This window comes from Nyctereutes procyonoides, unplaced genomic scaffold (assembly GCF_905146905.1).
Source record: "Nyctereutes procyonoides isolate TBG_1078 unplaced genomic scaffold, NYPRO_anot_genome, whole genome shotgun sequence".
Lineage (NCBI taxonomy): Eukaryota > Metazoa > Chordata > Mammalia > Carnivora > Canidae > Nyctereutes > Nyctereutes procyonoides.
The window spans coordinates 5004949-5032319 of record NW_026575033.1 but is presented as its reverse complement, the minus strand read 5'-3'; the positions used below and the strand labels follow the sequence as shown (position 1 = coordinate 5032319).

Sequence of the window (27371 nt, the reverse complement as noted above, 5' to 3'; positions counted from 1 at the left end):
TCACTGGTATCAGCATCACCTGAGATTATAGACCATTCCTTTTTTTTTAAGTAGCAGACTGAAATCTAATTCACATATATTGCAATCCATCCACTTAAAGTGTACAACTAAATGGTCTTTAGTGTACTCACAGAGCTGAGCAACCATCAGAACCAACAATTTTAGACATCTTCATCACACCAAAAAAAGAAATGCTGTACCCTTAAGCAGTCACCCCTCAGTCTTCCCAAAACCCCCTGACCCCAGGTGACCACTCATATTCTTTCTACTCTATAGATCTGCCCATTCTGGACACTGCATACAAATGAAATCATAGAATACACCTTTTGTCATTGGTTTCTTTTGAGCATGTTTTCTAGGTTCATCCATTTTGTTGCATGTTATGAGTAATTCACCCCCTTTTATCATCAAATAATATTCCATCATTTGAATATACTCCATTTTGTTAAGCCATTTATCAGTTGATGGATATCAGGGTTGTTCCCACTTTTTGACCGTTACACATCATGCTGCTCTGAACATTTGTGTACTCGTTTTTGTGTGGACAGGTTTCCAATTCTCTTGGTTATAATACCTAAAAGCGGAATTGCTGGGTCACATGGTAACTCTATTTTAACTTTTTGAGGAACTGCCAGACTGTTTTCCAAAGTAGCTCCATCATTTTCCAATCCCACCAATGGTGGATGATGGTTCCAGTTACTCCATGTCCTTATCAACCCTTGTCATTGTCTTTCTGGTCACACCCATCCTAGTTGGCTTGAAGTATGTGGTTTTAATTTGCATTTCCCTGATGCAAATTGACACTGAACATCTTTTCATGGGCTTGTTGGCTATCTGTGTATCTTCTTTGGAGAAGTGTCTATTCAAATCCTTTGTCCATATTTTAATTGGTTATTGGTCTTTTCATTATTGAGATGTAAGAGTTCTTTATATATTCTAGATAAGACAATCCCTTATCATATATTATTTATAAATAGCTCTAATTCTGTGGGTTGTCTTTTCATTTTCTTGATGATATCCTTTGAAACACAAAAGATTTTAATTTTGGTGAAGTCTAAGAGCTATTTTCTTTTATTGCTTGTGCTTTTGGTGTCAGACCACTACATTTTGCACCTGTTCAGGTGCTGAGTCATTGCATAGGGTCACACTTGGCCCATCAGATTATTTCTTGTCCTGTTTCTGTCCTTCAGGCCCACAGGTCTGTCTTCCCCTCTGCCCTCAACAAGAGCCCCAGAGGGGCATCTAGGTGACTCGGTTAAGCATCAGCCTTCAGCTTGGGCCATGATCTTAGGGCCCTGGTATCCAGCCCTGTATCGAGCTCCCTGCTCAGCAAGGAGCCTGCTTCTCCCTCTCCCTCTGTACCATGCCCTGCCCCCACTCATGCCCTCCCTCCCTCCCTCCCTCTCTCTCTCTCATCCTCAGATAAATAAATAAAATCTTAAAACACACACACACACACACACACACACACACACACACGAGCCCCAGAACTAGCACTATGCCATTTGGTCAGAGCTACCCTGATCTGTAGGCGTATTCTGGCTAAGTCCAGTTAGAGCCCTGCCTCTGCAGTGCCTGAGAGCCCAGATTCCCATGTTAGACTGCTAGAGCACCTGAACTCCAGGGTCATGTCCATGTTAGGACCTGTCTCTGCATTCCTGTGTCCACAGTGCTTTTCTCCCCCCACACCTACTCAGCAAACTGTCTGAATTCCTCCAAGTCTTGCTCAGAGCTCACCTACCCTGGTCACCCACCTGAACACTGCCATTTGCTTGCCCATGGGGCATGCCTAATCCACCTTACCTGCTCTAGGTTCTCTTTCTTCTACAGAAATCATCCTCTGCTACGTTTCTGCAGAATTTATGTATCATTTACTGTTTAGCTCTTTTGAAAACCCTTACTAGGATCTAAACTCCACACGGGTAGGGTTCTTGGCCTCTCTACCTCAGCAACGCTTCACTTCTCCTAAAGCAATGTCTTCACGCTGCTTCACAAATATCCGTGGAAATGAGTGAATGGCTGTGATTTGCATTTCTCTGATCACTAATGAGGATGAACGTGGACATAGGATCACAGGGCACACGTGTTGCCTCTTTTGTGAATTGCCCAATCACTCTTCTGTCCATCTGTCCACATTTTCTTTTTCATCAATTTATAGGAAGCTCTTTAGATTCTCGTGACACTAATCCTGTGTTAGCGTTACTTATGCGTTTTATTCGTAACCAGCCCGTGTCACGGGGCGCAGCACATGGTGGGCACAGAGGATGTCCCGACCGCTCGCCAGATGTGTGCAGGTTCCTGTTGGGGTGTGATCACCTTCAGGGGGAACAAGGGAAATGTTTGTTTAATCATCATCCTATGATTACGGGGGAAAGGAATCACCCAACGTACCCTGGCAAGCAGTCCCCGCAGACAGTATCGCTGGTGACGGAGCAGTTGGCCTTCTGGAAGCGGTTCATGGCCGCGCACTCCAGGCACGGCTTGCATTTCTGAAAGCCCCAGTCCTCCTTGAACCTCTGAGGCCGGCACGTCATGCACTGGGCATCCTCCCCGTAGCCAAAGCCGCATTCCTGCAGGGATTAACAGGCACCAGAACGCTATTCAGACGTGGCAAGCGTGAAAAAGACGGCAGGGATAAAAGGAAGACCTGGTCTTATAATCACCAAGTGAGGCCTTCTTGGATACAAAGGCAGCCCTTTCAGCAAGTTCAAATGTGTCTCCCACTGCTAATAATCTCTCTTACTACGATGAGTATACTTAGTCATCCACTTTATTCAAGAAGCCACAAGCATTTGAATAATAAAGGTTCTCAGGGACCCCCACTGCTGCATTATTGGTAGCTTATGGCAGAATTATGGCACTTTCTTCTTTCCTAATTAAGCCAGTCTTGGGCATGTGCAGAAACTACAGTCAGGGAAGTATCCAGACATTTACTCACTTAGCAAGGCAGAAAACAAGTATTTGGATCTCAACAGTGATATTTTAGAAGTGAGGCTAGCTGCGAAAGAAATTTCCTAAGCTGATAAGCCTAGAAATCTATCCAGTAGAGAGCATCTTGACAGGTTTAGCCGTGTGTTATTGCGTGAAAGATTCTGATGTAGTTCTTTAAAGAACACTCAATTCTTGTTTGGATTAAGCTGTGTGATGCTAAAGGTCTCCGGATAGATTTGAACATCAAAACACAGCACTGCTTTCCATGGATGGGCAAAATGGATGGTGCTTTGACCCACATTATGATCATTTCTACAAGGTTGAGAACCAAATAAATCAGAGCCTATCGTATAATGTAAATACAATGCAACCATAAGAAGAATGATGTACGGGCACCTGGGGGGCTCAGTTGGTTAAGCATCTGCCTTTGGCTGGGGTCATGATCCCAGGGTCTTGGAATCAAGCCCCATGACAGTTCCCTGCTCAAGGGGGAGTCTGCTTCTCCCTCTCCCTCCCTGCTTGTGCTCTCTCTTGCTCTCTCTCTCAAATAAATAAAATCTTTTTTTTTTAAATAAGAATGTGTAGATATGTGTTCATGGTAGCTTAAAAAACAAGTTATAATACAGAATTGGAAATATGATCCCATCGCTTACAAAAATATTGATAATTAGTACTAATGTTTACTGGGTGCTTACTCTGTGCCCGGAACTTCATACACATTATCTCATTACTTTAGACTTCTTTCAAATGAGAAAAGTGTTATCATGACTCCCATTTCATGAATGGGGGTGTGGAGCTTCCCAGAATGTAACCAAGGTGACATTGCTAATGTCAGAACCAGGATTTGAGCCTACACTGTTTCATTCTGGAGTTGGATTCTATACCTCAACACCGTAGGATCCATAGGATACTTATCTCTGCACTTGGAGAGCACACTGAGCGAGCCCACATAAACAGCTCAGTAGCAGATGGAAGGACTCTGACAAAATCTCTTCACTTCCTCACCTGTAAACCTCAGATGCACAATGCAAATCCCTGCTAGTTCAAAATTCCCACTGGCCTATAAAACTTATATACTTAAAGCCTTTCATTTGTATTTATAGGCACAGTCAACTAAGTAGTACTTACTGTCAAAAATTAAATCAAAACCAACACAAAAGATAACATTTCCCATACCCAACAAACTTCTGAATAAAAGAGATGCGTAATAGCACTTCAGTTTAGAGTTTTTACCAGTTAACTCATTCATATCATGGAGGAGCCATACCTTCCTTCCTCACTTCAGTTACTCAGCCAGCCTTTCAAGTGTGTACTCTAAACATCCACATCAAAAAGTAGGGGAGCAAAAAAAGGTCAACAACCTTCTGAATCCTGAGCGTTCCAAATAGACGATGTTCTAATCCAAGGCACAGCAGAAGGAAAAAAAAATTGATTTGAAGAACTATTCACAATTAGAATTTTTTTAAAGGTTTTATTTATTTATTCATGAGAGATACACATAGAGAGGCAGAGACAAAGACAGAGGGGAAAGTAGGCTCCCTTTGGGGAGCTCGATGTGGGACTCGATCCCAGGACCCCAGGATCACGACCTGAGCTGAAGGCAGATGCTCAACCACAGAGCCACCCAGGTGCTCCACATTTAGAATTTCTTTGAAACTGTTAGCAGGTATTATCTAAGGGGTGGGGAGTGAAATTATGAGGTGATTTGAATTTTTTATAATTCTGCGATAATTTAAATTTTGCCAAACAGCATCTCTTACTCCGGCAATCAGGAAAATACCAAAGATACATATTCAAGAAGAACTGCTTGGGCATGGACTAGGTCCATGGAGTAGGTCTTTGAGGGGAGGTCCCTGCTGTTTTTGGTGCTTTGTACATGGGCGATGTGGCTCTGCACTGGGGCAGAAGTGTGTTTTTGCTAAGTAGTTGCAGAGACAGCTGAATGCATCCTAAGACTCTCTTTCCGTGTGACAGGAGCCTCTTTCTTACAATTTTCCAGGATCAAAGTGTGGTGCCTGTGACATTTGGATAGGGGGATGGGGACTTGTTGCCCACAGGCTCAATATCTCCATGTCAAAGGTTCACACAAGAGCAAAGTTTCAAAATTATACTTTGATACAGCCAGCTTGGATGGTAAGGGTGTCATATACAAGTGGCAACACAACAAAGAAAGGAAGGAAAAAGGTAGAGAGCAGAAAGGAAAATAAAGGTTAAGAGAAATGAGAACTAGAGGCGCCTGGGTGGCTCAGTGGTTGAGCATCGGCCTTTGGCTCAGGTCATGATCCCAGGGTCCTAGTATCGAGTCTCACATCCGGCTCCTCACAGGGAGCCTGCTTCTCCCTCTGCCTGTGTTTCTGCCTCTCTCTGTGCTCTCATGAATAAATAAATAAAACCTTTTTTAAAAAGTAGTAAACTATAAATCAAACACAGAGGGGGCATTCACCAGGTAAATGATACCTTTCTAGATTCTCTACAACTCAACAAACCAACTTTCCCAATTCAAGTATAATAAAGCCTCACTGGGAAACAAAAGGATCCTCAGACTCCAATTTTTTCTGGGTTACTTGAAACATAAATATAGGGACGCCTGGGTGGCTCAGAGGTTGAGTGTCTGCCTTTGGCTTAGGACATGATCCCAGAGTTGCAGGATCGAGTCCCACATCGGGCTCCCTGCATGGAGCCTGCTTCTCCCTCTGCCTATGTCTCTGCCTCTGTGTGTGTGTGTGTCTCATGAATAAATGAATAAAATCTTTTTTAAAAAAACATAAATTTGTATCTGAATTATTTTTAGAGAATAAAAATATGTCTATAATGAATTGCAGTTATCTGTCTTTTAAAAATGGTACACAAAATATAATTTAGCCATACCTGCTTGAATCAACTATTGTGTTGTGTTGTAATACAAGAAACTAGGAAGCCCCTGTGTGTATGTAGGCAGTTTAATATCCTTGCCAGGCAGTCAATTCTCACTCCTCATCCTGTTGGGTATCACTGTCTCTGACAATTCTCTTCCTCTCTCCATTCCTGAGAAACTAAATGAATATCCAAGCAGACATAGACTTGAAAGAAAGACAAATAGGTGTTTTGGTAGGCTCATCTCTTTTGAAAAATAATGAGTATTTAAGTGTTGGGAAGATATTTGTCCTTATTTTTTGATTCTTGACTATATTCTAGAGTTTGCATTGCACATACATGAAGACCATTTTGACCAGTGTGTTTCTGCCACATTATCATCGTGTGTCACTTACATATCACTATACTTCATAGACTGAGGATTCCATGAAACTTTTTTGGGGGGGTCCATTCTATATTGGACCAAATCATGTATAGAAAAAACAACAGGGGCGCCTGGGTCGCTCAGCTGGTTAAGTGTCTGCTTTCATCTCAGGTCATGATCTCAGGGTCCTGGAATCAAGTCCTTAGGTGGGCTCCCTGTTCAGTGGAGAGTTTGCTTCTCCCTCTCTCTCTGCTCCTCCACCTCACTCACACTCCTCGTGCTCTCTTTCTCTCTTTCTCTCTCTCTCTCTCAAATAAATAAAAACCTTGGGATGCCTGGGTGGCTCAACAGTTGAGCATCTGCCTTTGGCTTAAGGCATGATCCCGGGGTCCCGGGATCAAGTCCCACATCAGGCTTCCTGATAGAGCCTGCTTCTCCCTCTGCCTGTGTTTCTGCCTCCCTCTTTCTGTCTCTCATGAATAAATAAATAAAATCTTTTAAAAAAATCTTGAAAAAAAGAAAGAAAAAAACAACAAAGCCTGGGTGGCTCAGTGCGTGAGCATCTGCATTTCGCTCAAGGGGTGATCCCAGGGTCCTGGGATCGAGTCCCGCACTGGGCTCCCTGCAGGGAGCCTGCTTCTCCCTCTGCCTATGTCTCTGCCTCTCTCTGTGTGTTCTCATGAATAAATAAATAAAATCTAACCAAACAAAAAAAAGCTGTGTGTCCATTATAATCACAAAATAATACCTAAATGTATTAAAAATGTACTGTGAATCATGTAGTCTCCTGAGAACTTTTATAGAGACTGATTACTATTTGGGGGAATTTAGTTTAAAATACCTTTTATCTAAAGTATTTGTCATTTTCCCAAAGATAGTATCAAAATTCCAACCTCATTATTTTTAAGATTTTAAAAAATGCTTGCAGTTCATGACGGTCTAAGAAATTTATGAAGTGATCATTCTAGATGTTAAATTAACTAGAAACCTTGACTTAATGAGAAATTCAGAGAAGATATTCCCAAGGAATTAAGTGATAGCACCGTGTCCATGGCAGCAACTGCTTTTAGAGCTGACTGCCATATTTCTAAAGCACCATATAAACACAGAGATGCTGCAATTATTTGAAATCCAGGCTATAAAGTAAACAGCATATAAACATTAAATTATCCCCAGTATAAATGTCTACTTTGATGTTTTTATTTCATTCAGTAAAACTAGGTGGTTGAAATGCCCTGAAATCTTCCCCATTAAGTTCAATAAATAACTACCAAGAGAAAAAGGGAAAAGGCCAAACAGCTTGAAGTGCTTGTGGCTCACAGCCTCCTGCCCAGGATAGTACTGCTGAGCGCACATTGAAATTGTGCCTCTATAAACTCGTGTCCACCCCCCTGGGGCCAGAGACTATTTCTGGTCTCTTTTCTTTTTATCACTCTTTACACTGAAAAACTACTGCTACACACAAGATCTTTATAAACAAATCAAACAGTACGCCTTCTTTGACACCTCTGGTCTCTTTACTTCCTATTCTGTCCACACAGGCAAACAGCTGTTATCTTAACACACTGCTCTGTAACTAGTTTTTCAGTTTTCTGTACCCAATACATCTTGGAGAGGGTTCCCTACCAGCAGATGAAGGGCATACCATTGTGTGGCTAATAGTTGAGTTCACCCTACCGGAGGCTAGTCATCACTGCATCCCAAGTGCAGGATGGAGGGGCAACCACAGAGGTCTGCTGAAGCACTGTGGCATTGATCACACTGTCTGATGGTACATTTAATGAAAACAGTTAAAAAATCTTTTGCGGCTTCCCCCATTACTTTTAAATATAAAGGGCACAATTTCCCTCAGCATATGATTTCCCAGAGCAGGCTAGTATACTACTGTTGAGAATAAAAGAAATGGAAGGAATGGATTTTTGGTGACATAAAACAAAGAGTACTTAAAGAAGAGACTAAGCTAGCCATGCTGGTGGTGAGGTTTACCGCACTTTTCACCAAACTTCACAGGCTCCTGTGAGCTACTTTCTCTGAGGCCCTAGCCTTGGCTTTTTCCTCAAGAGGTCAGTTGTCCAAGAATATTGTGTGGTTGGTTAAGCCAGAATCTTCCACCCTCCTATCTGCTCACCCTCAATTCCTGCTCAAATTTCCTCCTGGCCCTCCAATCCTCGGATCACCCTGCCTGCCTTCAGCAAGAATCCTGTTAGGTCTGCTTTTGCCAGAATGCCCCCTGCCCTGATGTTTCCTCCTAGGACTTTTCCATCCACTGCCTCCCACCCTGGTCCTTGGCTGAAATCCCCACTTGTCCATGTTGCATTTGGAATTGAGCCTAGTTCTATCCTGAGGCCTCTCTCCCCCTGTTGCAATAGTTCCTGAGTAAAATCTGTTTTTGCTGCTTTCCCCTCTGTCCGGCTCTGGTTCTCTGACACTTTTCAAGTTACATTAGAGCTCGCCCTCTCACCATTTCCTTGGAAGGACTGTACTTGTGTTCGGTGAGGGAGGATACATGGGAGGACACCAGGGCGGGAGTGGGGGCATTAGTCAGCCATTGGCCTGGCCCTCAGAATTAGATATATGTGTTTTATTTTTATGGAGCATGGTTGGCCGTGAATACCAATGGCAGAGATGCATTTAGGCTTTCAAACAATCCTAGAGTCTTTGTTTTTGAAATTGTGACCTCGTATCTTATAAAAGCTTAAAAGGAAAACTTACAACTTTCCCGAATCCCTGAAGATGCCTTTTAATAAGCATCAAGGTGTGAAAATGTACACATGAATAAAATAACCCAATTAAAAAAAAAAAGCATTGCCATAGGATTCCTAGTGATTTCCCAAAATTCTACAATAAGTGAACAATCCTCTATACCTAACACCACCCTCCACCACTCTTTCCCCAAAGCCTATCAGGGCACCTGGTACTTATAAAGATTCTTTGATTGACCAAACTTTAGCCAGGCTCCTTAACCTTCTTCCAGGTGCACCTGTGCACGTCCTTGTGCTATCCTGCTTTAGCAAGTCCTCTGCTAAGTCAGCTTACCCAGAACTACCCATTCTCAATATCTGCTGGGGTTCCTCATCCTATACTTGAAGTTTCATGGGGACTTGAAGCCCAATCACCTTGGCTTGGCTTCAGCAAAGAGCTGTTAGGTTGGCTTCAGCCAGGACCCCTCCTACCCTTGATGCTTGCCCTCAGTAACTTTCAACTCACCGACCCCTGCTCCATGGCTATAAATTCCCATAAGCCCATGTTGTGTTGGGATGGAGCCCAGTGGTTTTCCCCCACTAGAAAATCCCATTGCTGTGATCCCCCTCCATACCTATCGAACAAAGCCTGCCTTGCCATCCTTATTAACAAGTGCCACTGGATATTTTTTCTTTAACAGCACATACCAGGCTGGTGAGTAACACATAAATGTTTGCTGACTAAATGAATGGATGAACAAATATCATTGAAGGCAGTGTTTCCTGATGTTGTTTTATTACTAGTATCATTACTTTATTCCAGGGAACAAATCCTATAAAGGTCACAGCAGTGTCCTAATTGGTAAGTCCAGATAATTCTCTGGGGCTGGTGGAGGTGGGCCAGGGGATGGAAGATGAGGGTGAGGGTCAGTGTGGGGTGGGGGTGGAAGCTTTGAGCAACCCTCCTTATCTTGGTTCCAAGGCAAGAGAGGGCTGCATCCAGCTGGGTCGCTTCCACCCAAGCTGGCGGCAGCAGTAGCTCTGACACTCTGCCCAATATTTTTAAGCCACATTTGGTGGCTTTCCAGTGGCAAAATGACTCAAAGTAAACAGTCCTCAAATCCCCTACTCTCTTTTCTCCCTCTGCAAATTCAGCACTTAGCAAAAACACAAGCAGATCTTACCTACATGTTGTAGGAGCAGTTTCAGACCACAGGGGAGATCCTCACAGACCATCAATTGTCCAGGAAATACATCTGGGGGCCTTGGGTCTAAAGCACTATTTATTTGTACAGCCAATAAGTTATTAACTTTGGTTCTTTGAACTTGAAACGCTCAAATTTGGACAGAGAATAAGTTATTTGTGGAGAAAATCTAGCGCACGCAAATGGAAATGACAAATTAGATTTATGTAGCTGGTGTTTAGAAATCAGCTTTTTAAATTTCCTTTAATAAAACACCACCAAAGACCTAGGTTCTCCCCCCGCCCTGGCCCCACAAGTTCCAGTTTATGAAAATCTGTAGTTGAGTTTTTTAAAGAAAAATTACAAGCTAGAGCTTGCTAATATCTGCCAAACATCACTGGGCTCAATTAGGTATAATTAAACATAAATAAAGTGAGCAACACTGTAATTAGATGGCATAAATGAATCTTTTTCATGCTTGCAAATCATATTAATTTTTTTGTGTGCATGTGTGACTTTCTTCATGGGGACGAAAATAGCTTTCCAAAAAAGTAGACATCTTTAAAAATGTGCGTATTTGTGGAGGAAAGTGTGTTGTTGTTTACAAGAATTAATTTTTTACATTAAAGTCATCCCAATAATTGGTTAGAAAAGTTTACTTTGAAAACCGTGCCAGAGACTTGAAGACTGTTTCAAGTGGTTCATGCAAAAACTAGTTTCCTGGTTTACTGCTGGGAGGTGATCATGTTAAAAGCACATTGTTGGCATTAATACTCGGTGAGGAGGAGGGGCTGTGGCTGGGCAGATTCTAGACAGTAAGAATTAAAAGGCTAATGTGGTCACTTCGGGAAAACAAAAGTCATCCTCTCCCACGTATCGCAATGCTGTTTATTTCTGTGAGCCAAAAAGCTGGCTGTTTAAGGCTCCAGATGCCAGCATGTAACCACTCATGGAGCTACGTAAGCAACAGTTTGTACTTTTTGTCTTGGAAATAGGAAAAAGACATTATCAATGATCTTTCTCTTAAACTTTCTGAACCTAAACCCTGATGTGGAAGAGAAAAAGACCAGCTATGGCTCAATGGAAGAAAATCCTCAAAACAGACCCCAGATGGCTCAGTGGCCTATCCTACATTTTCCCAAAGACACAGGAAAACTACCCGTTAAGCTGAGTTATCAAAAAGAAGCTGACTGAGAAGATAGGATGCTGGGGGCTTTCAGGGAAAAGAGCCCAAAAGAGCTACTAGCTACTGCCATCAGACAGCTCAGATGGGGACACAGAGGGTGCCACATGGTGTGAGAAGCCACAGCAATGGCTCCCGCTTGGCTCAGTCGAAAGGAGTGGTGGGAGAGCAGAAGCAGATGGATGTTCAGAAACCAGTGCCCAGGCCACGGGTGGCTCAGACAAGGAAGGAAAGGAAGAAGGCTGACCAGGAAAGCAGCTTCTACCTAGAATGTACAAGCATCAGGTCAGCGTGATTTGGATCTCTTTTTTTTAGAAGTTGGTCCTGAGCCAGAATTTCTAGAGGGAATTTCATCATTCTAGAGAGCTACACTGTCCAATATAACAGCCACAATTTCATGTGGCAAAACTTAAAATTTCATTTGCTAAAATTTAAAATCTAATGCTTCAGTGACACGAGCCACCCTTCAAGTGTTCAATAACACACTTCAAGTGGCTAGTGACTCCCATATTGGCCAGTGCAGATACAGACCATTCCACCATCACAGAAAGTTCTATCGGAAAGCACTGTACATGGGCACTATGCAAAATGAGAAAACAAATCATTACCACCATGTGGCCCCACCACTTTCTCCCTGCACTTCTAATGGTGGCAATGGACAGAGCAACTGACCATCTCCATGTCTGTTTCCCCATCTATAAAACAGAAGGAGTTATACCCCCTATTTAAGACATACATTAAAGGGACTCTATAATTTAATATACAAATATCACATAGAATCTGGCTCATTATAACAAACGTTAGCTAGTATCTATTCTGGTTGCATGATATATATTACAGAATAACAGCTGAAGACACATTTGAGACGTAGTATATATTTGCTAAGAGACATCCCTTAGACACACATAACCGAAAGTATCTAGGGTAAAAGGTTAAAATAAGTAATCACTTAAAAAGTGGCCAACAAAAGGAAAAGTCTCAATCTAAACAAGCAACAATGGTTATTACTGAGCTTGGAGCTTCTGTGCAGACTTACTATCTGACAACTGAAAGGAAGTGAAAGAGGTCAGATGGACCACTGACCACCTAGGACAGGTGTGCCAAAGTGTAGACTGTCTCCAGGAATGCTCTTCTGGTAACCTCCCCCAAACCCTACACTACATGTTTTAAATGGCAGAGACCTAACAATGGGAAAGTAAGCCCCGACACCTTTAGAAAAAACTAGAATTGAACGCCTTCCAAAGAAAATAATCATTAGGAGTAATAAAACCACAGATGCAAATTTTAACGCTACCTGCTTACCCAAAGTATTTCTAGGCTTTAGTTTTAAGACACAGATAACACATTTGTAATTGAAAGAACCCTATGACCCAGCATTTGTTATTTTGGGTTGAGAGACACAATATTAGAAAATGGACATAAGTTTTAAGTTATGTTTACTATAGCGAAACAAGTAATTTAATAATGTTAGGATAAAGGTTATCTGAAAGCTCTCACATCTGGTGAAAATGCACTTCTTTTTTTTCCCCCTTAATATAAAGAAAACTGGTTGTGATCAATAATTTGATTCAGCTTTTCTACTTTTTAATAACTGACTTTAAAATACTTACTGTTCATTGTGCATTCAAAATTTCAAGCACCACAGGTAACCAGAATCTTAAGCCTCAGTTAAAGAGGTAAGTACTACCGAACTCAGTTATTACAAATGAACAGGCATTCCGCCCTCCAAATTATAAGTTTGGCATAATAAGTGAAAAAGGAATTCAATTATTTATAAATATCAGATTATGTTTTTTTAAAAAAGCTTAGTATTAGCCAAAGATGTAAACTTTTCTTTGATTTGTAAAACTTGGATGTCAGAGTTAACCAGTTGAAAAGGTTTGCTAATTTAAGTGATTTATCTGATTTTAATATACTCAGAACTTAATATTTTTCTCCTCTGACAGATATATGTTCTTGCTAAAGAGTTAATTAAGGCAGCCTAGAAAGAAGAAACTGTAAAATTATGAATGGACAGTTTTGAAACTTCCAGCCCCAAAGTAATCACTTATGAAAAAACCTCAAGCTGTCTTGATATATACATACTGTATATAATATGTATAATATTATATGTATAATGTATATGTACATATGTATATATATATTTATATGTATAAACGTATTATATATATAATTATATATACTATAGTATATATACTATAATATATACATACTAGGAAACGCGGTATGAATATATATTCCATTGATACGTTTGATTCCTTTGCTCTGTTAGGGCATGAGCAAGGCTAAGTTGCTAATTTTATTTGCTAGGAGCTAAAACCAAGATAAAAGACTTGGCAAAATATATAATTTATAACACACACATATACACACACAGAGATATCCATTAACTTTTATATGACAAGATTTAAGTGGCACTTTTTTTGACCTAAGAACTATCTGAAGTTGACTGATGTTCTTTAGTAAAGGTACTTTGTGGCTGTACTATGTCCAACTCAAGGTAGATACCTCAGGGTATGTAGGAGCATGATACACGTATTTGTGACATTCGTGCGCATCCAAGTGGGTCTTACCCTAATTTTTCAGTGATATCATTACCTTTCCTTTGAGTCTTTCTCACCCAATTTGTCCTTTTTCCAATGAATTAAAATGATAATAAATATTGAAACAAATACTAATCAAGTAGTAAAGGCAGAATTATTCAGAATTCTTACTCTCTTTGGTTGCATCCAGTGTCATAGGGATAGACACCTGTTTCCACATTTGGGGAAAATTACTACCTAGAGAAAAATATTTCTTCTGAAAATCCATGGAAAATTTGGAAAATTGTAAAATAGAAAAACTCTTATCAGATAATCTCAGAAGATGGATTTTTTTAAATTAAAAAAATGTTAGGGGTGATAGGACCGTCAGCCTACTTTTTCAATAAAAAGTTAGATTTTTTTAATTAAATATTTTTAATAAAAAAAGCTTAGATAAAAATACTAAAAAAAAAAAAAAATACTAGAGGTCATAGGGACCTTCACCCCTGGTCTGATTCTCCAGAAATTATTCTGAGGCTATACTCTCTAGATTCAAAGGATGGAGGAGAGGGAGCAACTTCTGAAAATGATTTACTCATCTTTCAGAATCTATGACATTTCACTCAGATTTTTACAGAGATTTGGGAAAAGAAGAACTTTTGAGAGGTAGCAACTTCATCATCTATTTTTCTGTTGGGCACTGTCACATTTTTTACTACTTTGTTCACTGATCCTAGATCTACAGGTCTGCTCCTCTTACACCCAACACCACAAAACCTAGATCTGAAAATGCACCTCTCTACAATCAATAAGGACTAAAAAATACCAGTTTAGATGCCACAGTGAAGTCAATGGAACACAGGGTTCGAAGATCAGCCAGTTTCAATCCAAATGTAAAGCCCAGGATATTAAATGGCACCACTTATTGAACACAACCAGCAGAGAAAAGCCATCCACCAGGAATCACTTGCAGAATGCAGAATGCTTTGTTTCCTGCTGTTTGTGGATCATTGATCAAAAATCTATGAATGACAAGACTCCATTTGAAATAATGGCAGTCTGTAGGGGCAAAGGACTCCTCTTTTAAAAGTCACTTTAAGTAAAAAGAAAAATCTTTTTGTTCGTTTTCTAGCAGGAAGACTTTGATGCTTTATTTAGAACAAAATGATGTATCAATTATCTACAACTAGTAACATCTTCAAAAGGTTAGAAAATAAAGCAAAAAAGGTCTGAGAATACCCAAGACTTTGAAATATGCCCTCCTGGGACATACTGCTTCTTAACAAGTAGCGGGTAGAGGAATATATTTAAAATGCTCCTGGGAATAACGTACATCCAACATGGGGAGATTAATAATAGCACTTGCATTGTCAAAAGAATGTACAGAACGCTAGTTTGCAAAGGCGCTGCCTCTATGGAGCATGGTTACTGTAGGCACTGCTTTGTGACTAGCAATGGTAATAATTCATCTTAAGAAAAAGAATACCCAGTAAAAGAAAGTAGAGTTAGTATTTTCTCTTATGATTTTATTTCAAAATCTTCAGTAGAGTATTTGGTTCTTTTTAACTAACTCAAATACACCTTAATAATTCTATTCTTTCACTGACATATGATAAGCACAAATTTCACAAAACAACAATTAGATTCTAATTATCAGAACCTACTCCTTTTATCTCAGTAAGATATATGAATCAAAGGTACTGGAGAGAGAATTGGGTAATAACCCAATTCTCAATTGGCTCTCAATTTACCCAATTTTGGCTCAAGTAACCAAATTCTGTCATCGTGTCCAAATCTTCACCAGTAATTAGCTAAAAGAGTTTAGCCCAAAAGAATGTATTTTAAAAGCACAGATTTACAACCTCACCATGCATCCAATATTTACCTTAGACAATTCCATGCCTGGCCCACATTGCTTGCAGAGAACACAATTTCCAGATCGATCCCTGAATTCTTGTTGTCTACAGCCTCCTGTTTCACAAATCACTTCACACGCCTGAAAAAAAAAGTTTTGCAAAATGTTATTTTAAAGTAAGTTAATTATATACATATATTTTTGGTAAGAAAGGAACAACATCATCAGTATTATTTACACAATCACTGAATGTAAACATGAATTCAGAGACCAATTTAATTTTCAATTTAGGAAGAAAAATCACTTTTTTAATAAAGATTTCATTTATTTGAGAGAGAGGGAGAAGCAGACTCCCCACTGAGCAGCGAGCCTGATTTGGGGCTCGATCCCAGGACCCTGAGATCATCACCTGAACTGAAGGCAGATGCTTAACCCACTGGGCCACCCAGGTGCCCCCCAAAATCACTTTCTGAATAAGTCAGTGGAACAAATAAGTCAATAAGCCTGATTTTTCTCTGTATTCCCTGACTGAGGTTTCTGTGTGTGTGTGTGTGTGTGTGTGTGTGTCTCATTCTCTCTGTCTCTCTTTTTTTTTTTTTTTTTTTTTGGATCAACGGCTATCTTCCTCTGATACTTTTCTGAGTGCCTAAGGTAGAAAAGGACAAAATGACTTAGGACATGTCCTCTTTTCTAAGAAGCACTGGGTGAACAGACTATTGTTCTGCAGAATGGCGATTATACAAAAAGGCACAGTAAATTGTTCTTGATTGTAATGATGAGTAATTAATCAGTATAAACTATGTCCTCCTTGAAGCAGGAGTGTCTATAATGATGTCCTGCAAACCAATTAAATAAAATCAAAGTCTGAACCTCTCAAGCAGGCAGGAGGGAGAATTCAAGGTGGAGATTCCATTCAGCCACAAAGAAACTGTAATCACTCTGAGAAACAAATTCCAGGGACACCCAGGTGGCTCAGTGGTTGAGCATCTGCCTTTGGCCCACGTCCTGATCCTGGAGTCCTGGGATTGAGTCGCACTGGGCTCCCCGCAGGGAGTCTGCTTCTCCCTCTGCTTATGTTTCTGCCTCTCTCTGTGTCTCTCATGAATAAATAAATAAAATCTTTAAAAAAAAGGGCGGGGGGAGGGAGAGAGAGAAACAAATCCCACTACCTCCCTCCTAGACCATTCATTCAAATGTGTAACAGCGTCAGCTGGAAGGAAGGAAAATTTTCCTTCCTCTACTGAATCTCAGGCTCCAAAGTGACCCCACTCTTACTTTGTCTTTCAAGAAGACTTCAGGTACTGTCTTCAGCATGAATAATTCGTTTTACATTTGCAGATGATGATCCTATCTCCAGATGAAATAAATTTCAACTTTTTTGAACACCTTCATAGATCTTTCATGTCAAGCATTCAAACATTAAAATTCTCCCTCTGTCTTTAATGCTTTTTGGAACCAAGAAGTGTTTAAATAACTATATAAAAATCACACCTCTTTTAAGAGTCAATTCTAATTTCTTCACAAACTATGTAAATCATGGGCTCCAAAGAGAATCTGGTCTTGTTAGGGTCTAGGGTGTGTTATAGAGACATAAGCCTATACACACAACAGAGTACCATTGTCCTAGAGCTATGAGTAATGCTGTGATTTTATTACTTCATCTAAATGTAAACAAAATAATTTCAACAATTGCTACAAATGTCAAGACTTTTGTCTTGGCAGCAATCTTTGCTTACTAATGAAATGCAACATGATAAAATACAATTTGAAAGAAAAATGTAAAAGATGGGATTGGAAATTGAAGATCGTTTTGGTACTACTTAGATGACTCTCTCACCACGTTCTTAGGAAAGACTTGACTTACCAAATAGGCCAGTAAAAGTACAATGGTGCGAAATGCTTTCTCTTGTTCCAGGAGCACTTTTAAAGCCATGGCTCTTATTACGTGTATTTATTGTGGAGGAGTTTTCTAAAAGACAAGAAGATCTAGTTAACCAGGATGACATTGGTTGCTGGTGTTCTGTATTCACTGTACAATGTCTACCATTAACATTTCTACTAGGTAATACTATTTATGTTTTAAAGGAAATTACTTGGTAAAAAGATACACAGACAAACAATAGGTAAGCTTTTAAGAATTTAGGTTAGGGGAGTGGAAGCTTTGTCTCCCTACACATTATATGCAAAACTCCTACTGGCTCTGAATTCCTAGGCTATACACGCCTTTATTTTCTTCTTTTTCTTTTTTTTACAGATCTTACCTTTTAAAGTAATCTCTACTTCCAGTGTGGGGTTCAAACTCACAACCCAGAGATCAAGAGTGGCATGCTCTCCTGACTGATCCAGCCTGGTGCCCCTATGCATGCCTTTATTTTCTACCCAAGTCTCTACAGTTCCAACAGCTCCACCCAATAGAGTTATACTACAACAGTGACTATATAAACCCACCATGTAGATGGGTTTAGTTGGTGCCAAGAGGGCAATTATAGTGATAAAGTAACAATGAACATGTGCTAAGTAAGCACTATGTGCCAGGCACTGTCTCCAGCATATTAATTCATTTACCTTCACAAGGACTCCAGAAGGTAGATACCCAATTTTAGGGATGTGGGGAAACAGGCTCAGAGAGGATGGAGTCCCTTGCTCAAGGCCAATGAGAGGCATAGCAAGATGTACACCCAGGTGGGTTGGCTCCAGTGCTCCTGAGTGGCATATACCCTGCAACATAATCTGCTCTGTTTAATAAAGACATCAGGCTTGGGTCTTGGGCCTGCAGCTCCACAAAGAAGCAGATACAGCTCACGTTTGGCATGTGTGAGTACTTCCTCCAACCAGTACAGTGAAAGTAATCTATGAGCAGAAAAATGAGCATTTATTTAAGAACATCTAAAAATCATTTACAAGTGATGAAATTGGAGGCACTCACTTTTCGGTAAAAGATAAAGCCAAACCACCTCATCTTTATGGTAAATGACCTAAAAGGTAGAAACAGACATGGCTGACTTTTTTTCAGACCCATACAATGTCCAGAGAAGAGATCTATCTTAAAAAATAATAATAATAATAATAGGGAAGACTCAGCTGGTGGTTCCATCTATTAGGTAGAGAAACAAGGGCTCAGTTTCTCTTCAAAGTTGAATCTTCCAAAACTAACAGAGACCCAGAGCAAACAATGTGACCACTTAGAAAGAAACCAGAGCAGAGAACCAGAACCCTGGACCAAAGACCTTAAGAAAAACAATAGCAATTAACAACAAAGGAAGCAGGGCTGGCGGGCTGCTGTCTCCCTGCTGGCCAAGCAGCCAGCCTGGGGTGAGCCTGAACATAACCCTGTCTGTCTGAGACAGACAGCCCAGAAAGTTACTCCGGCCACCTGAGTGGCTCCAGTTATCAGTGCAATGAAATTTAATGTTTGTTGAATGAATGATTCATTTTGACTGAACTCAAAATTTTTTGGTTTTGGTTTTTGCTTTTCCAGCTTCTTTGGTCATAGCTTCTTTTTCCTCCTTGCATATGTCAAAATGACCCAGCAGTTATCCAACCATGCAGCTTCCTGCCTGTGCAGATGCAGAATTGGGAAGAGAAGATAAAATCACATTCCCCAAAAGGTATGCTTTGGGTTATCTCTTTCTTGACATGGTCCTAATTTTTTAAAATGTGCTGATTTTTTAAAGGAAAACACAAAATCTCTTGGATTAAGCTAATATGGAAGAGAGGGTATAAATATCAAAGCATTTACCCAAATATACAAGAAAAAAAAAGATCGACAGTTAGTGCATACCACAATCAAGCAACTAGTTTGATCAGAACAATACACTAGGATTCTGTACTAACTACTGCGGCAGGCACACAGATACTGTAGTATCTTCCAAACCACGCACTTTGGGTTGGAAGTCATGGCAACACGATTTTGACTTCAGAAGATACACCTGTTTTATGTACAAAAATAAGTAAGTCAGAATACTATCAGCGGTTAGGTTAATATTGTGGCATCCTGGGTGAATTTTTTTCCCTCTTTTTTCTAAAAGTTCTTTCTAGGGTATTTCATTAATAATGAAAAAATATGTGTTATGTTCTTGGGGCAAAAAGGTAAATTATATAGTACTCCTTGAAAAGTCTATAAAATAAATGATGAGATTAAAAATCACATAAACACAATTAAAGAAAAAAATTAAATAAAGTACTATGATTTCTGCATTAGAAGGAGAATTTTTTTTTTTAGATGATAGGGCAGAAAAAAATGAATGGAACTATATCCTACGTGCTAACTTTTATCATTCTCCCAAAACACACACACACACACACCACGCTAAATTAAATAGTTTGAATGGGTTGATCTTTGCAAATTACCCTTTAAACTCCTTAGCCTGGCACCTGGGCCATTTACAATCTCACCCACTAGCCCACCGGAGTCATCACTAGTCACTGCTCTCCCATCCATCTGGCTCTGCCATAGCCTGATGCCCACGTTTCTTCTGAACCCCCGTGGTCTTGCCCTCTCGCCCAGGCTGTAACCTAGGTCTTGAGAGCGTTCCCCCTAAATCCCTCTAAGAACCTGCTCAGCTGTCGCCCTGCTGAGATGCTGGCCAAGACCAAGCACACTAAAGAGATTTATTTGTTCCCTATGGCCCTAAAGGTCTTTCTACATTCATGCACAGTATCGATCATATGACATAGCAATTATGCTTATCTGTATGCCAGTTTTAGGCACCAGACTGTGTGTTTCTTTAAAAGGGGTACCACACCTCATTACTCTTTGTATTCCTAGTATAGCATAGCACCTGGCACATGTGGGCACGTAAATGTTTGAATTAATGAAGAGAATAAAGCAGCACAAAACAATGAAGAATATATTGTGGAAAACAAGTGGGATTTGGTTGCAGACTTAACTTTTCTGTGATGAATAAGAATAAACATTCTATCTCAGATACATCTTATTACTATGTCATTATATCTACAAGGCATTAAGTCTGATGATTGAATAATATGGTGATTTTTTAAAAATCCTAATTTGCTTTTAAAAAATGTGAGCAGGTTTTTTTTTTTTTTTTTTTTTTTTTTTAACAGATCTCTTACACTGGGAGCTAGAAGGCAAAATGCACCATTGGAATATATCACTTCTCTCTTTTGTGACTTCTCGCTTAGCCTGGCTTTTTTTTTTTTTTTTTTTTTTTTTTTAGCCTGGCTTTTTTTATACCAAGAGGCTGGGAAGTAATTAGGACTGGGTAGATTGCCCAATTGTCCTGGCAGCAGATGGGATGATATAAAGTCCAAGTTCAAACATTTTTCTGCATGTAAACCCAATATGGGTTTTTTAAGAACCTGGCTTTTAGGGGAAACTATCAGGGAAAAGTGTTAAGTAGAGCACCTGGGTTTTTAGGCCCATTTCTTAGCAATGTCACTTTGAAACAACACATTGGTAGAGATAAAAATAGAACCTGTATCACGGGCTGTTGTGAGGATTACCTGAGATAATGTATATCAAGTGCCTACCTAGCCCAGTGCCTCACATACTTAGCAGAGGACGGGGGTGGATCTGGTTCCTGGGGCAGTTGTTAGGCAATGCCACCCACTAGTGTGTGACCTTGGCCAGGTTACTTAACCTGAGCCTCAGTGTCCTCATCTCTGCATTGAGCCTAGTGATAATGCCTGCCTCCTGAAACTGCTGTGAGGAATAAGTGACTTGAATAGCACTCATAAAGCACTCCCAGGATGGTGAATTGATACAAACTGTTTGTGGCACATAATAAATGCTACATAAGCATTGGCAATGATTATTGTTGTAATTAATGACATTCATATTGAAGACCTAATGGTCCAATGTCTGTGACTTGTTAGACCAACAGGAGACATTATTCAGGTGGTCACAATCCAGTGGAAGGTGACAGTTTAGATCTCTGGACCTACAGGTGCACAGAAAACATTCAAAGACTAAGAATTAATTCAAAGTCTGAACTAAGCATTTATATGTTGAGTACTGTGACTATACTTTATAAAAAGTATAGTTGTTTCCATACTCCCACACTTTAAAAAGAGTAGATATTTGGAGATCCCTGGGTAGCGGACCGGTTTGGCGCCTGCCTTTGCCCAGGGCATGATCCTGGAGACCCAGGATCGAGTCCCGCATTGGGCTCCCTGCGTGGAGCCTGCTTCTCCCTCTGCCTGTGTCTCTGCCTCTCTCTCTCTCTCTTTCTATGTCTATCGTGAATAAATAAATAAAATCTTACAAAGAGTAGATATTTACTTCTATCCAATGTAAGAGGAAAACTTCAGGTCAAAGGACACATCATAGAAATGGTGAAAAACAAACCAAATCCATGACTAGTAACTCCAAAATGGGGTGCTCAGCTGTTCCACCAGGTTGACCTAGGGTTTTATCATCCTATACTGCAGCATCCAATGGCCCGTGGCACAGTAGGATGACGTGAACACAAATGATCAACAAAACCAAAACCACATAACAAAATAAGACATTTCATGATTTATCCATTTATTCAACACATTTTGGTTAAGTAGTTATTAGGTGCTTGAAAGAAGGCAATATCAAGTTGGGGCAGGAATTACAAAGGTACACTTCCAGGGAGCTCACAGCTTAGCAGCGGTGGTGGTATCTCCTAAACACATTTGAGTATAACCCGGCAAAGGGGTATTTAGAAACAAACAATTTGGCTGGTGAAGTGTTAAGTGTGACCTTGCATTTCCTGGAAAAAAATGAAATAACCTTGTGAAATGCTTTGGCATTCATAAAAAGAAGGAAAATTTAATGAAATAACAAGCATGTAAGCAATAATATTTAAAATAAAAATAAGGCAATAAAAAGGTATTTATTGAAATTGCTTTTAACTTCTGAGCATTCAGGGCCCAAGCCAGGGAGAAAGATGCCTTTATATTAGTGTCCTGTTTATTTGGAGATGACTTATCAACCATGAGACATACGAATTATCAGGATTATGGGTTTTCATAGTTTGCCAAAAAAAATCCAGACTAGATATCATCTATTAACAATCTAGCAATCATTTTTGCAAAATGTGTGTGGAGAAACTGCCTCTAGCTAGGCAATAAAGGAAAAGACTAAGGATGCCTGATTCACTGTCTTTTAGGAGTTTGGAACTTCTGCTTTGACAACTGCTGTTCTACAGTATCAAACAGAGTGGCAGTCTGGGGAGGCCCAGGCAAGCAAACATTCAGACGGGAGCCTGAAGCCCAGGGCTGCAAACATTCTGTTCAGCTGCACAGAAAGTGGCTGCTTCTCAAATCAAACTTTTCAGCCTGCTCATTTGAATGAATGGTAACCGGGATAAATCCAACAGGTGCTGAAATGCACGCCCCTTCCACCTCCTTGTTCATCTGGTAAAACCCTGCGCTGGTGTGTGAACAGGCAGAGAGGCAGGGTCCTGGAAGCCCTCTGCAGGAGCCCGCTAAGGAGAAGTGGCTCTGGGCTCCATCTCCTACTGGCTGGGCACACCACTAGCTCCCAAACCCACCCTGGTTGTTTTAACCTGCAGTTTGCCCAACTGCCGCCTGCCTCTTTTTCCCTGGGGCCTTCCTATATGTACTCTGACTATATCTACCATACCTGCACCACAATCTGTCAGAGTTCTTCTGGGATCTTCCTAAATCTCGCATGGCACTTCTCTTCTGTTTTCATCGCACCCTGGGTTCATCTCTACCTCGCGGTGTAATTACCTGGACACTTGCCTCTCTGCAGGCCATGTGTTGCATCTGGCCAGCAGCACTATTTTCTTCACTCGCTGTACCCTAAATTTTTTAAAGTAAGTTTTCGATATAAAAAAAAAAAGTTTTTTTTTTTTTTGAAAAATTAAAACACCTAGTCCCGCACCAAGGCAACGTGAGGTAGAGCTGAGCATCAGTCATCCTTTACACAGAAGAACATATGGTTTCTAGTGCCCCATACTCCACCATCTCCTATTGCCACACTGAGCACTTCCCTTCACTCCAGCACCAACCAAACCAATTATGGTTTGAGGACTTCATGACAAGAACTGTGATTTTGCTCTAGAATTATAACTCACTCACAATATGTGCCCAATACATGTTGAGTGGATGAAGAAACTGACTAATTAGGGATGACATTTTAGTTCTTAGGATTGTTATAAGGGCTAAAGCTATATGCAGAAAATATGTGCAACTGTAACTTGAGATTGAAACATAAAATCCTTTGGTAGAAGACAATTCAGTTCAGAATCCCAGTTCTTTTTTATTTATTTTATTTTTTTATTTATTTATGATAGTCACAGAGAGAGAGAGAGAGAGAGAGGCAGAGACACAGGCAGAGGGAGAAGCAGGCTCCATGCACCGGGGAGCCCGACGTGGGATTCGATCCCGGGTCTCCAGGATCGCGCCCTGGGCCAAAGGCAGGCGCCAAACCGCTGCGCCACCCAGGGATCCCCAGAATCCCAGTTCTTGAATATAGTGCTATAATATAACAAAGATCACTAAATAAGAATCTAGTATTTGTTTTTCAACTTTTAACAATTCAGTAACCTTTCTTTCCTCCTTCTTCTTCTTTTTTTTTTTTTTTTAAATAGGCTCCATACCCAGCATGGAGTCCAACGTGGGGCTGGAACTCACAACTCTGAGATCAAGACCTGAGCTGCAATCAAGAGTTGGATGCTTAACTAACTGAGCCACCCAGGCGCCCCTAATTCAGTAAACTTTCTGAGAATAATTTTATTTTTTATCTTATAAATGACCAAAATACATGAATTTCAGAATAATTCAAATAATCTGGATACTTTTTCAGAATAAATTAATTTCTTCACTTTTTCAACCTTTTAAAGTTATTTGATTTATTATCCAACATACAGTGCATGCAATAGGTAACAGTTTTCATCTCCTAAAACTGTATTACCATTATGTAATAAAGCTACAGTCAACTCATACAGTTTTCCAATATGCAATAAACTGAAATATTTTTTTAAAAAATCAACATTAAAGTAAACTGGCAGGCTTACAATTTATAAAATCAGCATTGAAATAAAGCCAGTGCTATACATATAGTCTTTTACATTTTAATGGTGGAACATAATCATTAATGGCTTAGAAATAATGTCCATTCCCTATGCTGAGAGAATAAAAAGCTAGTTAGAAATTTAGGGTACTGCCATTTCCAAACAGGACAATAACCTCTGGCCTCTAGCCTTCCTCTATCTTAGCCTTCAATTTCATTATGTTCTGAAAATCATTCTTCCTACATCATAGAGTTGGCAGCCTCTTTTGTAGCCTAGGAAGCTCACAAAGGCATGCAGTAATAAGCACATACATATTGTTGTTGGCTGCAGAATGAGAAAGATTTCCCTTTTTCAAATCATGAAATATTTTCTGCTAAAAAACTCTACAAGCTTTACAATGTTCTGTTGCCAAACACAATATCTTCAATTCCCTCAAAGTTCAAAAACATTAGGGGCCACTGTCAAGCTTCTAGAATAATTTTTTTTTTTTTAAGAACTTAACCTAGCATAGTGTTTTTGGATACTAATTCTTTTTGTTTCTCTGGATTGTAGATTCTATCAACCTTGGGTTCTCTACCATCCTTGTGTTCCTTCAGAAAATCACTGTCAGTATTCTCAAAATATAGCATATTGAACCCAGGCACCACCCCCCACCCAATTCATAAATATTTCTCTATCTCAAAATACAAGTAGAACAACTGTAGCATCAAGGACCATGGGGACCTCCAATGCCGACACAGTGTATCTTAAGAGAACTGTGCATAACCATTTCTAAAACACAGCTGTTTAAATTTTTATTTTAGAAGTCTGGATCAATTCCAAAACTTCTCTCTGAAACATCTGAAGTCCTCTTTCCCAGTCTAAGTAGTGTCCATTCTTTTAGATTTCCTCTTATTAGACCTTTCCATGCCTACTGAAGAGTGGCTACATAATATTTAATCTTTAGATATACAAGTTCCTTTGTTTTATCTAATTGCTGATGGGTGCTTGTTCCCTTTTTAAAACCCGGGTTTTAAACTTCAGTTTAAAAGGTACATATTCTGTGATGTGTGGACTAAAAGATAGCTCAACACTGTTTAAACATCTTACTTTTAAATGTAAACATTTTAGACGGATAAAATAGGATGAATGAACTCACTGCTTAACCTGTAAATCATGAAAAGAAATTGCATTCATACTGCTTTACTGTTCTTTTTTCTTCATCTAGAAAGTTACTTTAAAAAGGCTATGAACATTTAATAATCAGCTGCCACGAGACAAATGTACTTCACTGCTGAACTGTTCCTGGCTCTCTTATCACATAAGCAGCTGTCTATTTATTTGGAGTGTACATTAGCCAAGGTGGGCCTTCTCATTCAACCTGTAGTCAACACAGATAGGGCATGTTAGCCTTTTTCCGAATTTTAAATCTTTGACTTTAAATACTGACTCATCAGATTTAAAAGGACTTGCTATTTTTCATATGTTCAAGACGCCTGCAGTTTTTTTGTGTTGTATTAATTTTTTGAATGATGGAAGTAGTCACAGGGGATTGGATTAAGCTTCAAAGATCTAAATAGGTGAAAAAGGAGAATCAAATTCTCATCATGAGTGTTAGCAGGCTTCCTCACTTATGTTTCAAAAGTCCCCAACAAGTCCTAGAGTTATGTACTAGAGCTATAACTAGTAAATTAAACTAACATAATAAGGACAGCATGTGACAGTTACATGTCTCCATTCATTTTCCATTCGTATGTGTGGTAGGTAGGTATAAATGAAAGCTCATGATTATCTGAAATTAAAAAAAAAGTCAGGGATCTCTGGGTGGCGCAGCGGTTTGGCGCCTGCCTTTGGCCCAGGGCGCGATCCTGGAGACCCGGGATCGAATCCCACGTCGGGCTCCCGGTGCATGGAGCCTGCTTCTCCCTCTGCCTGTGTCTCTGCGTCTCTCTCTCTCTCTCTCTCTCTGTGACTATCAGAAATAAATAAAAATTTAAAAAAAAAAGTCATTTTTCTGTTCTTTTGAAAAGCTTCTTATGGCTACTTATATATTAGCTGTGTTCCTTTTTTCAAGTTTCTAGACAGGAAAGGTACTTTAACACTGCAATTTCAAGTGTGTAAAAAGTCTTCACATGTCCTTAACTTCAAATTCAAGATGCAGCCTGGGGCTCATTTAAAAGACAGTCTCATCAAAGGGACAGATAACTTCCATCAACATCCTAGAAAATACTAACACTTACTATGGAAAAATTCTCAAGTCAATAAGGTCATGTGGCCTCAGTAATAAAGTAGATGGTATAAGACATTTTCATAGGTTAAAAAATAACTTACACAGCTCACAATAATGTTTTACGTATTGATGTCAAGTAATATTTTCACAATGAAATTGCATTTCTATGTTTTGCATTATTTTCAGAGCAACTTGATAAATATCACTCAAAGATAAATTCTTTTTAAGTACCCATATCTCTGTGAATAATAATTAATGTCAAACACTTTCTTCTACAGTCGGACTCAATTCTCACCCCCTTTAAGTTACTGATCTTCAAATTAGAGAATAAGCAGTGCTTGAAATAAAAAAATATATATGTATACATATGTAAACTACATGAAAGTAGCATTGGCACAAATGCCTAAGGAGAAACTGCACAACAGAAAACATACTGAGTAAATCCTGAACTAATGCAATATAATCCTCCCTTTTGAAGAGAAGTATCTGATCATGAAATAACAGCATATTAAAATTTTCTGTTTGCATAAGTCATGCTTAACAATAACTGTTTCCTGTTTATGTGAAGAAATTGCTTCTAGTAAAGGATAACTGTCAGTGGAGTAAAAAGTAAGCCT

General features: G+C 39.7%; 1 protein-coding gene across 5 annotated transcripts in view; it reads right to left on the bottom strand.

Annotated features, from left to right (window-relative positions):
* Window positions 1-27371, bottom strand: part of TNFRSF19 (TNF receptor superfamily member 19) — a 90548-nt gene that overhangs the window by 52719 nt on the left and 10458 nt on the right. For 3 of the 5 annotated variants that reach the window (XM_055317174.1, XM_055317172.1, XM_055317176.1), the window contains exons 2-4: window positions 17438-17542; window positions 15604-15714; window positions 2392-2570 (exon numbers count right to left, since the gene is read on the bottom strand). In XM_055317174.1, the coding sequence (XP_055173149.1) occupies window positions 2392-2570; window positions 15604-15714; window positions 17438-17506 (359 nt within the window). In that variant the 5' untranslated portion in view covers window positions 17507-17542. Of the gene's footprint in view, window positions 1-2391; window positions 2571-15603; window positions 15715-17437; window positions 17543-18138; window positions 18440-18499; window positions 19628-27371 lie in introns of those variants that run through there. The other 2 variants (XM_055317173.1, XM_055317175.1) reach the window with 2 other exon arrangements.